This window comes from Apteryx rowi, unplaced genomic scaffold (assembly GCF_003343035.1).
Source record: "Apteryx rowi isolate R43461 unplaced genomic scaffold, aptRow1 scaffold_20, whole genome shotgun sequence".
Taxonomy (NCBI): domain Eukaryota; kingdom Metazoa; phylum Chordata; class Aves; order Apterygiformes; family Apterygidae; genus Apteryx; species Apteryx rowi.
The window spans coordinates 352,339-362,998 of NW_020448308.1; the positions used below are offsets into that span (position 1 = coordinate 352,339).

Below are 10,660 nucleotides of genomic sequence, written 5' to 3' on the forward strand. Positions count from 1 at the left end.
ACCTTGCTGCCTTCTGCAAATTCTATGTTACCCATAATAGAAACTTATTCAAACTAAGTTTCTGCTGCTCTGCAGAGGACTGCTATGAACTTCTGCATTCAGATATAAACAAGCAAAAGGAGTTCCACAGTTTTACCTGGTACATCAGAGGAACAGCTTTGAATCACCCCAGCTTTCAAAAAGTAAAATGCTCATCACTGTAGGATGGCTTTACTGGTACTCCTATCCTAAGTGGGGGGAATGCAGGGAGCTGGAGAAGAAAGGCAGAGGAACAGGGTAGTTTCACTTGAGGTAAGCACTTCAGGTTGTATTTTCATCATATTATCACAGTTCCCATTTCAGATAAAAAGAGATCAGGCTATTTCTGTTGAAATCCTTGGCCCAAGAGACCTATGATGACAGCTGCACATCTTGTTCCATTACAACGGGAGGTTTTTCTCCAACTGAATAAATCACATATTCATCAACAGTTAACCCTTGGAATGAAACATAAATGTATGTAGGCAGTTGAACTGAGAAACAGAAGCATTACCCAAGCCATAGCTCCTTTAGCTTATAAAAATCTTATCCTGAATCTACGGATGCAGAGTAAGAACACAGTAAGAAAAATGCTTCCCGCTACAAATTGCAGTGATGTGCATAGAAACTCCTTCTTCCACCTGGTATACTAAGCACGTGTACAAGGATTCGGAGAGATGAGGTACTCTCTCTGAAGCAGCTGTTCCCAAAATATGGACAGTTATAAGCACAACAGGAAGTCTTACAGTGTTATTCACCCAATAGCTGAGCTTGTATTGGAGGTTGCACTATATCAGCATTCAGAATTACATTAAATTCCTCTGAAACTGGGATTGCAATTGAAACCAATGTTCTGAAGACTGTGCTATCACTGTCTCTTGGACACCCAGAATCAGGAGCATTTGCTGATAAGGTAGAAAGGGTAGAATTTCTTATAATGCCAGTGGAAACACCCTAAATTACTTTTCATGCCAAGTTTGGGAACTATTTCTTAAACACTGAACTTCTTAATCTGTTTTTGGAAATCAAAAAATAGAGAACCTCAAAATTCTTCAAATACATCTCACACATGAAGGATACTCCTTTCTTATTTCATGAACTGGAAGTAGAAAAAAACCCTAAAACCCAAGGAATTCACATATGCAGAAAAATGCATGTTCAAGTCCATGATACTGCAATAAAATTGCATATGACAGAAAAATGTGTGTAGACTGGTAGGCAAACTCTAACCTGTTCATCTGTCGCCTAAAAAAAAAAAAAAAAAAAAGACTATTTCATTTGGCTAGGCTAAAAAAGATCTGAATGCACATAATTTAGGCACATTATAACATGTACAAACAGTGCAAACTCATTCCTTAGTTATGTTTATTCCAAAATAATCTGAATTCAAATCCAAACTAGATATTGAAATAGAAAAAAAAAAGCAACTGCAAATTATCTACTTTAGTAGGCACGTACTCACTCTCGTCACATCTAAAACAGTCTGAAAATTCTGTTCTCTCAGGTTGCAGAAATACTCCTAAGTTTGTCAGCAGTTAAAGAAGGGTGGGTCCACGATACTGGGCACTGAAAAGAGGCAAGCCTGGATATTAATTTTATTACTGAGACAGCAAAGAATACTGGAACTGAAAAGTCAGTTCATTTATGGCTTAGTAACCTCATCTGTAGACAAGGAAAAACACTCCACCCTCATTTGTGGTAAGCTATTACAGGTGAAAGTTTGAGAAAGACTTTGAAGGTGTACTCTTAAAGCATTTCCATAAATATGAGATACCATTTTAGGGCCAAACAATACCCATTTAGCACTGAAGTGTTTGAAATTCAAGCTTGCTTACATGCAGTTCTGCAATAAGGGCTCGAGAACTGAGGGAAAGTTGAAGCCTCATCACGCAGAACTTGTCACAAACTACTTTCTAACATTCGTAAGATGGATGTTGTGAAAAAGTCCATTTCCCAAACTGTCTACAGTAAAATGTATTTGTTTCTAGAGCTGAAAGATTCTCAGCTGGCGACTTTACCACTGCCCTTTTTCTGTTGCCATATCCCTCCTCTTCCTCCAGCCTCAGTCTCCACCGAAAATTAAGGACTAGTAACCCACAAATGCTGCAGCTCAAAACCTTGGCTTTATTCAAACTGGAAAGTCAAAAAAACCCATAACCACACAGTTCAGTATTTTTGGTCACCAAGTTGAAAAGTAACATCCCAAGAAAACTCTTCAGTAACAAACCACTCTCGTACAAGGAAATATTTCTGCCTCTTGCAACTAATGCCATGACAAAAAAAGCAGGCTCATTTTCCTTATTGCGTAGCCTCTATACATATAGCATGGCAGAACATGGAAATTTTGTATCAAGCATCTACGCAACGGGCCAAAAGAGGCACAAGTGAGTGCATGGTTCTCAGCCACAGTTCACCTGAAATCACTGGAATATATGTTGTATATTGATGAGAGCGAAAAGTCAGGACTGCCAAATGCGAAACGGTTGTTGCATCTGATCTGCTTAAACTCTGTTCAAAAGGGCTGAGAGGATACTAGGTAAAGAAAGCTTCAAATGGCCTCTAAAGACRTGCATCTCACGGATTCCATACCTATGCCATGGAGAGGAAATTTCCCATATATGGCCCAAGCCAACAAGCAGACTAGGTTCGCATTTCAGTTCACAGCTTTTGGCAAGCCCAAGCATTCAAACATCATGAGTCAGTTCTCCAGAAATCATTGGGTTTTATAAACCAATAAATCTGGGTTTGTTTTGTTTTGTTTTTTTAATTTGCCTTTTTTTTTTAATTCAATCTTTGCAGTACACAGGCATCATTAAATTTTCATTTTGTTTCTKTGAGGAACGCTCTCCCCCTCCCCCCCCATTCCAGGTTTGTTTGCTTTGTAAAATGATGGCCAAGATTCTCATATTAGAACCTAAGGCCTGATGTCAGGGCATTAAGAAAAAATACATCAGCTATCATGGAAGTTGGGAACAGATATTGTGCTGTCTTGTACTTTCACACAGCCTTTGAACAACAGAGAATGCTTATTTTTTAATTTAAGCCTCAAAATATCTTCATTTCTGTGCTCAGATCCCAAACAAATAGTAAGTTATCTGTTGTTCCAGCACAAAAAGCCGACATGACTTCTGCTGCTAAGTTCCCTGTTACATTATCTTTTCGGCCAATAGCCTCTTAACATCAACACGAACTTTCTTCTATTTTGAGTTCTACTTTTCTCAGTTCAAAAGTTCAGTAGAAATTACCCCATTTTTGATTATGCACACAAAATCTTCATACCAGTTATTCAGTTATTTAAAAAGTAAGATCTGAAGTTCAACAAATTCTATAGGACAACGACTTTCAGAGAGTAATGGGATATACAACAAGAAGCAATTCTGKGCAAGGATTTTAGGACTGTTTCAGTTTCTAGCTCTGTTACCGACTTGATGTATGCATCTGGGTCACTTCAGTTCTCTGGGCCTCAGTTTCCCACATACACAAATACAGACAATACTTCAGAGAACGGAATCAAGTCAATATTTTATTTCTGCAGAGCAGTATGGTATTCATAAATGGAGTTAAATACTTTCAAAGAACCATCACAGCCCACAGAAATAAGGAACTTCGGGGAAGAAATGCTTATAGCGAATGTTTCTGACCTCCTTACCCCCTTCTGCAGGGCATYCTAGCAATTCTAAGGTTAGAACAAAACACGGTAACAAAAATGGACAAGACAAGATGATTCTGAGGCCTCACATCATATAAGTGCAAAAGACAATGCGCATCCAGTTAGTTTGGGGTTTTTTTCCACTCTTTAATGGATGACAGCTAAAATTATGGTAACATACAGAATAACACATTGTTCAAATTGGTTTGGTTTTACTTAATGGAACATTTTGTCTTTTAAGAAAAATGTCATTGACAAACTTGTCATTGACAAAAAAGACACTCTTGGTACTTGAGAAAGAATAACACCTTAAGGAGGCGGCATGCTATCAAATAATTGCTCTTTTGAAAAAAAAWTTAGGATTTCAGATATCAAATATTTGTCATTGTTGTAAAATTATCCCTTTATTTAAAAGGTCAGAAGGCTTGCTAAATATTTTTATGCTCTTTCCTGCATAATCAAGGACTAAAGCCGATCAGTCAAGTATACAGTAGGTAGTAATAGTTTATATCCTTTTCTTCACATTTGGTTTTACTATGGGAGTCTTTAGGAAACATGGATTTGCATTACAAATTTACATTCAAACTTGCATCCATTATTCCAGGCAGGACAATAAAAGCCTTAAGCTTTTATTATTAGGAGTCACATCCATAAGTAAAAAACAACTTTAGACTTCCATAACAGTATCTTACCAAGCTACTTTGGTTTTGACCAGAACACCACTTAGAAAACACTGTCGAATAGACAGGACTCATTCCAAGTGCTATCAGCTTACTTGACTCGGACAAAGTGAAGCCTTTCATGAATTAGGCTCGGGTTCAGCCTACACTCTGGTGCATGAAAAGGTTTCATTATGTGCAGTGGAAGAACACGTTGTTTGAAAACGTGATTCAAATAATGACATTTAGCATAGGAAAAGTTGAACTGAAATTAAAAGGGTAAAACTGTATTAAATATGTTATTTAACAATCTCTAAAATATACACGTTCTGAAAATCTTTAAATAGGTTTGCACCCACTAAAGAGTTCAGAGATGGTATCGTACCATCCAAGACTATCAGGTAAAGCTGCCTGCAGATTTAAGATGTCTCTCAAAGCAGATGTTGGAAGATAAAAAGAAATTTTGCCAGTACTTTGTTAAATGCATGAACTTTGTTAAATGCATGAACTTGCTATATACAAGTAGTCATTTACTAGTGCTTTGAATTCCAACATTCTCTGTGTACGTTTTGTGAGCACCCCAATTCACTTCTGAAACCCCAGCAGCAAGCCAAACGGTCGATTTGAATTCTTTTCAGGAACTTCTTACTTCGCTCAGAATGACAGTCACCTTCTTGACTTAGTTATTTCCACTGCAGTCTGTGATGTCTCATCAAGTAAGCAAAGCAAGAGGCAAGAAGCAAGAGATATAAATAACAACAGAGAAGGAAAGCAAGAACAAGAAGTTTGTCAGGAGAAGGGTGAGGTCTCTGGTTTTGTTTTCTTCAAATGCTTGCATCAACTCCTCTCCCTTCCTTCCTGCAGGACAGGAGCCCCTGTAACAAACAGGTTCTTTGACGAGATGAGATCTCACTCATCTTACCACAGCGCTGAGCACAAAAAGATACGCAGCAACGGCCCAGACTAGAAGCTGGCTAACCTTACAAGGAAATAAGTGATCACGTGCAATAACTGATAAGCCGTTGAATTTGAGAAACGTACAGTAGGAATTATGCAAGCTTCAGCCTCCGACGTGAAGAAACCTGTGTTCTGAACTCCAAGCACATAAATCAGTCAATATACAAACACCAGCTTCAACTTCTAGTTTTTTGATTATACGGTCAAAAGGGACTTGGAAATCTACACTTTATTTGGAAACCGAAAAATAAACTGTTTCCAAACTATTTTGTAATGCTTGTGCAATGGCCTCAAGACAGCCAGTAATTTAGACAGCTGTGTGACTAGCCACAGAAGCTGCATTTTAGAAATATCCCTTCTTTGGAACAATTGAAACTTTCTCCAGTACGAAGTCCACACACAGAGAGCAGTGTTTCCCAGCAAACATCTAACAGTTTCATTATTGTTTAACTACCAAAAAACAGCTCCAACAATCTATCAAGCTTGACATTTCATCTGTCTCTGCCGTTAGCCTAGAATACTAGGCATATATAGGAAGCGGTTCAAGGATTCGATAAGAAAAATTATTTTGTTAACCTACACAGAGAAACCATTTCTCTTCCTTTAACGATTAATTTACTCTTTTTAAAACCTGCTCAGGAAGCCAAGGGCCTGTTTGTCCTCTAAATTATAAAATCCAAGTATCAATTAAAAAAAAAAACTGCTCTGTTAGATGAATAAAAGCTCCGTTTTAAGAAAAGTATAAACCGAATTCTAAGGCAATCCTATATAGAAGGGATTCATCACAGCGACACTAGCAGCGCTATCGGTTGCGGCTCCAGCCCAGCTGCGATTGCTGCATGGTAACAGGGCGACACAGCAGCGTATTCACCTGCTGCCCCAGCCCTCCCGCCCCAGGAACGCCGCTGCGCAGCCGGTTTCCAAAGGACGGTGGCTCGGCAAAGCTCTGAAGAGGCATCAACAGGATCATGGAGRAAAAAAAAGATGAATGCCTGATGCAACTGTGCTGATTATGTCCTCCAACACGCCGCCGCGTAAATCTGCTCGTGAGAAATTATTCATCTGAACGATTCTAGCAACTCCCAGACGTAGCTGGGTGCACGAAACGTAGAAGTCATTTACTGATGCCAGCAGCGGCTGCCTTTGGAGCAGGACGCTGACATCAACGAGAAGTGGCGTCACATTAGTTTCAGCCTCAGATGCAGTGGTACGGTAGTTGTCTCATTTGGGGAGCAAGTGAAACCAATATAAACTCGCTCACGCAGAAAGTGGCATTGATTAAACTATGCTACTCGTGACATTGCAATTTGAAATTATCCTAGTGTAACTTCTAATAATATATATAATGCCCAAAGGAGCAATCCTTCTGCAATAGTGGTTACGACATAACAAGCTATTCCCAAAAGAGATCATTTTAAATTTGCCCATTTAAAAAATCTCACTTAACCTAAGCCTAAAGGCAAAAAAACCCTAAAAATTCAAAGCAAACACTATTTAGGAATATTCTTCTAAGCATATCCCACAACCTCTTGAATATAAAAACAGGAGGAGGCAGCAGCAGAAAAAAATTGGCATTAAATTAATGTTTTAGTCTACACTGAAATATAATGTGGAAATTCCTATACAAAAATTATTTAGCATAGAAGCCAGAGGGTAGTTCTGTTACAGAAAGAAGTGTAATTGATACATTGGAGTAAAGTGAAAACCTCAAGAGCAATTAATTTGAAGAATTCATGAAGAATAAACAGTGTCTCGGAAGGCAACAATTCTTTTTAAAGACTTGAAAGTCCCTAATGCGAAGATAAATTTAGAAAGCCAAGCAGGGTTTTCAGAAGTTAGAGTGATGAGTCATCTCTCCATTCTGAAGAAACAGACTGAGAAAGTAAGGAGAAACTGCTACAAAAATTGAGTTCTTGATCTGACAGTCACATCCTGTTGCTTAAAGAAAACAGCACTTTTGCAACCTTGCAGAGTTCTTTAAAGACCGAATAACCGAGGAGGGAAGGATGTACCACCAGGCAGTTAGAAGAACGCACTGAACGCAGCCAGTTCTATTTCCAACATCAGTGCAGCACGTGATGCAATTCTCCCCTCTTTGGTTTTCCGCACCTGTGAAATGGAGATTATGCTTATTCATCCCTGCAAAGTGTTCTGCGCTCGCTGAATGCCAGCTGGTATAAGTTCAAAGTACTAATTTCTGGCTTCTTGTAATGATCCTCACTGGGAAGTGGAGAAAAATAAGCACGACACGAGGAAGGGCAGAAAGGTACTTTCAGAAGACTAGTGACTGGAATATCTTTGGGCAACAGGAGACTGGCCAGGGTTTCGCGGTGGAGGAAGGCCATCAAGAGAGGGCTGGAGGAGCACTGGCATCACAGAAATACAATTAAGAACTGAATGCGAAGTGCAGACCCGTCAGTAGCCATCCAGCTGCAGCAGCACAGAACTTACTGTAGCACTGGCTGTAACGCTTCCCTGAGAAGTTAGATTGATACTCAAGTCCTCAGCCCAAGCCAGACTGCTAGCAGTATTCAAGATAAGTCATTTAAAGCTATGCTAGGCTTGTAGTCAGAGCCTAGACCACAGAGAAGTACTAAGGTCCCCATGTTTTTACTACTACATAGCAATTGCTACTCCGTCCTTGATCCACAGTAGTTCATATACAGTTGTGTCCAAAAAAAGGGACATGCTCACACCGAATTATTTGCATCTCACATTATCCTTCTTTCAGCAAAGTGTTTTATGAATCTCTATCTTCTGTTTCATTCTTGAGCACTATGGGCTTGGTTCACAGGCACATGTCTTTCTCTTCCACATCTAACTTCTCATCTTTGGATCAGGCTCTATATTCTTCAGGATTAGTCAAAGGCTTTAGGAAAGAGACACTCTGAGAATATTCTGTACACATTAGAAAATGCTCTGCTCCCATAGGAGATGGAAAGGTAGCCTAAACCTAAATAAACATAAGCTTTCCTGCATGTATTGCCATGGAAGCGACGCTCACTAGATTAGGACAGCATTTTACCAGACCGGACGTGAGGACACAAAGTTGCAGTACTGGGTCAGACACAGTCTTTCTACCTCCACATCCTGCCTCCAGCACAGCTCCTGTGAGTCAGAGGCAGGTAAGCAGATACAAGAACACCACGACGAACAACTCTGTGAAAATCTGCTTACACTCTTCCAGCAAGAAAAAGCTGGTTGAAAGTCTAAAGCACAAGTTTTAATATCCCTCTATATATAGCACCGTATGTTTAACTCAAATCACTCTCTACCGTGATTGAAGAGTTTAACAACGTCAGTAATTTGTTATAAACAACAAACCATGATACAAAGTTGCATAACTAAAGTGAAAGTTACACATTTACATACCCCCCCCCTTTTTTTTTTTTTAACATACTGAAGTCAACCACAGTAAAGAGAAAACTGAAGGCCTGGAGTAAGAAAGGTTTCGGTCATAAACACAAGCTCAGCTAGCAGACCACCATATATATATTATTGCTTTGCACTCCTACTGGATAGTATTGCATTCTATTCTAATTTTATTTTGAATCCTAACAGCCCAGTTACAAGTACCTTCCAGTCAGGAAGACTAACCCTCACTGGAAGCCAGCCTACTTTTACTGCCCTACAACTAAACACAATATTTAAATAACAGCTTTAGAAGTATTTGATTTCAACAAAAACTTGAGCAATTAAACATTTATCCGCAAACACCAATGTCAAGGCAATCAGCTTTTAATTAAAGTCCTGTTGCTACCGACTGAGGGGACATGCAAACCACAGCRTCCTACAGCTGGCCTAAGTCCACACCAGGATCCACACAAGCAGAGGGAATTACCCATAATGGAAAACAGGGCAACAGCCTAAGTAAACTATTTTGTTTCATTAGACCCAACTGTTCTATCAAAAGCAATTATGTTTACAAAAGCAAAGATCCCCAAGAATGAATACAATTCTTCCTCCCCACCACTCTTGACACAAAATGCGTTAAAGAGGTAACAGTATTGATGGGGGAGAGGGGTGCAGGAAGGAAGCAATGGTCTAGAATTCACAAGAAACAACATTTAGAAGTGATAGCTTTGTTTTTTACTTCTTAGTTCTGGAAAAACAAGGTAGTAGAGGAAATGAAGACACGAGGTACATACTAATTTTTTTGTTTCATGGTATCATGCATATGCCTTCATCATTTTGGAGCTCATATTTAAATAATTAAAACCCATTTAAAATAAATAATAAATAAAACCCATTGCATTTTAACCACACAAAAACGCCAACTGAAGTGACATTGTACCTTTCATTCACCATCCTAAGGAAATGGAGAACTAAAAAAACATTTTTTTTAAACCCACTAGTTCTTTACTGGTATCATAATCAGGTTAGAAAGAACAGAGAACTGCCCTGAGTTCCTACATTGCCATGAAACAGTTCTCCAAAGAGAATGTCCAAGACTTACTGCTTTACCCGCGGAAGATGGGGTCTGTGTCGGAGAGGAGGAAGTGACACACACAGCTCGAACAAACACCACAAACAAAACATTCGTGAACGTCTCCGCAAATTAAACATTACCCTGAACATTTCTTAATCTAAGAACCATAAAACTAAACCATTCCTATCTAAACTTTAATATTTTACTTATCTKTACAGCATCTAAGGAAGCTTGGCCAGCCTTATGGCGTTTGAAAACATGGGAACTATCAAGTACAGCAGCCCATCTATCATACRCTCATAGTGTCGAACGTGTTCATCCTCAGGTATTTTGCCAAATAAGCACCTGATCCGCACAGGCTCAGGTTGGACTGTGTGCATGTCCTTGATGCAGAGAGCTTACATTTATCAACCCGCAATCAAGTACTGAAACGTTGGTAAGAAGCTGATTAGACAATATGTCAACAGTCTCTGCACAGGAAACACCTTGACCAGTTTACAGGAACAGACTGTTCTCAAGAACCTTTGGAGTACTTTTATTTTCTCAACTCCAGTGTGACTCCTTTTGCTTTCTGTGGCACTATCATAGCTTTCACTTTGTTACATGTCCCCGATTTTGACGCAGAAGCAGGGCAAAGTTACTCATTAAGAAAATAACTTGGGTCCCTTCCACCAAGGAAATGTCACCCCAGGTACACCGCCATCATACCAAACAGGCAGTCCCTTGGATGTGATAAAAGGCAAATAAGAGACACCAATTTAAGCAAAGAGCTATATCAAAGGTTGGCACATATCCAGAATTCCTCAATTTTCATAGCATTTCAAGCAGAATAATCTACTAAACCTCAGAGTCCCTTTGGGAGCACAACTCGGAAGAAGAGGGAGCTTCCGAACACCGCTCTCCAAACGAGAGAAAAGAGGCTGCAGCTGCGTCCCCCCAGCCCTGCCC

General features: G+C 39.5%; 1 protein-coding gene across 1 annotated transcript in view; it reads right to left on the bottom strand.

Annotated features, from left to right (window-relative positions):
- RFFL (ring finger and FYVE like domain containing E3 ubiquitin protein ligase) overlaps positions 1–7,362 on the bottom strand; it is a 29,763-nt gene extending 22,401 nt beyond the window's left edge. Inside the window, exon 1 of the mRNA XM_026063742.1 lies at positions 7,320–7,362. Coding sequence (XP_025919527.1) covers positions 7,320–7,347 — 28 coding nt within the window. The 5' untranslated portion in view covers positions 7,348–7,362. The remainder of the gene's footprint in view (positions 1–7,319) is intronic.
- Positions 7,363–10,660: the final 3,298 nt, after the last annotated feature.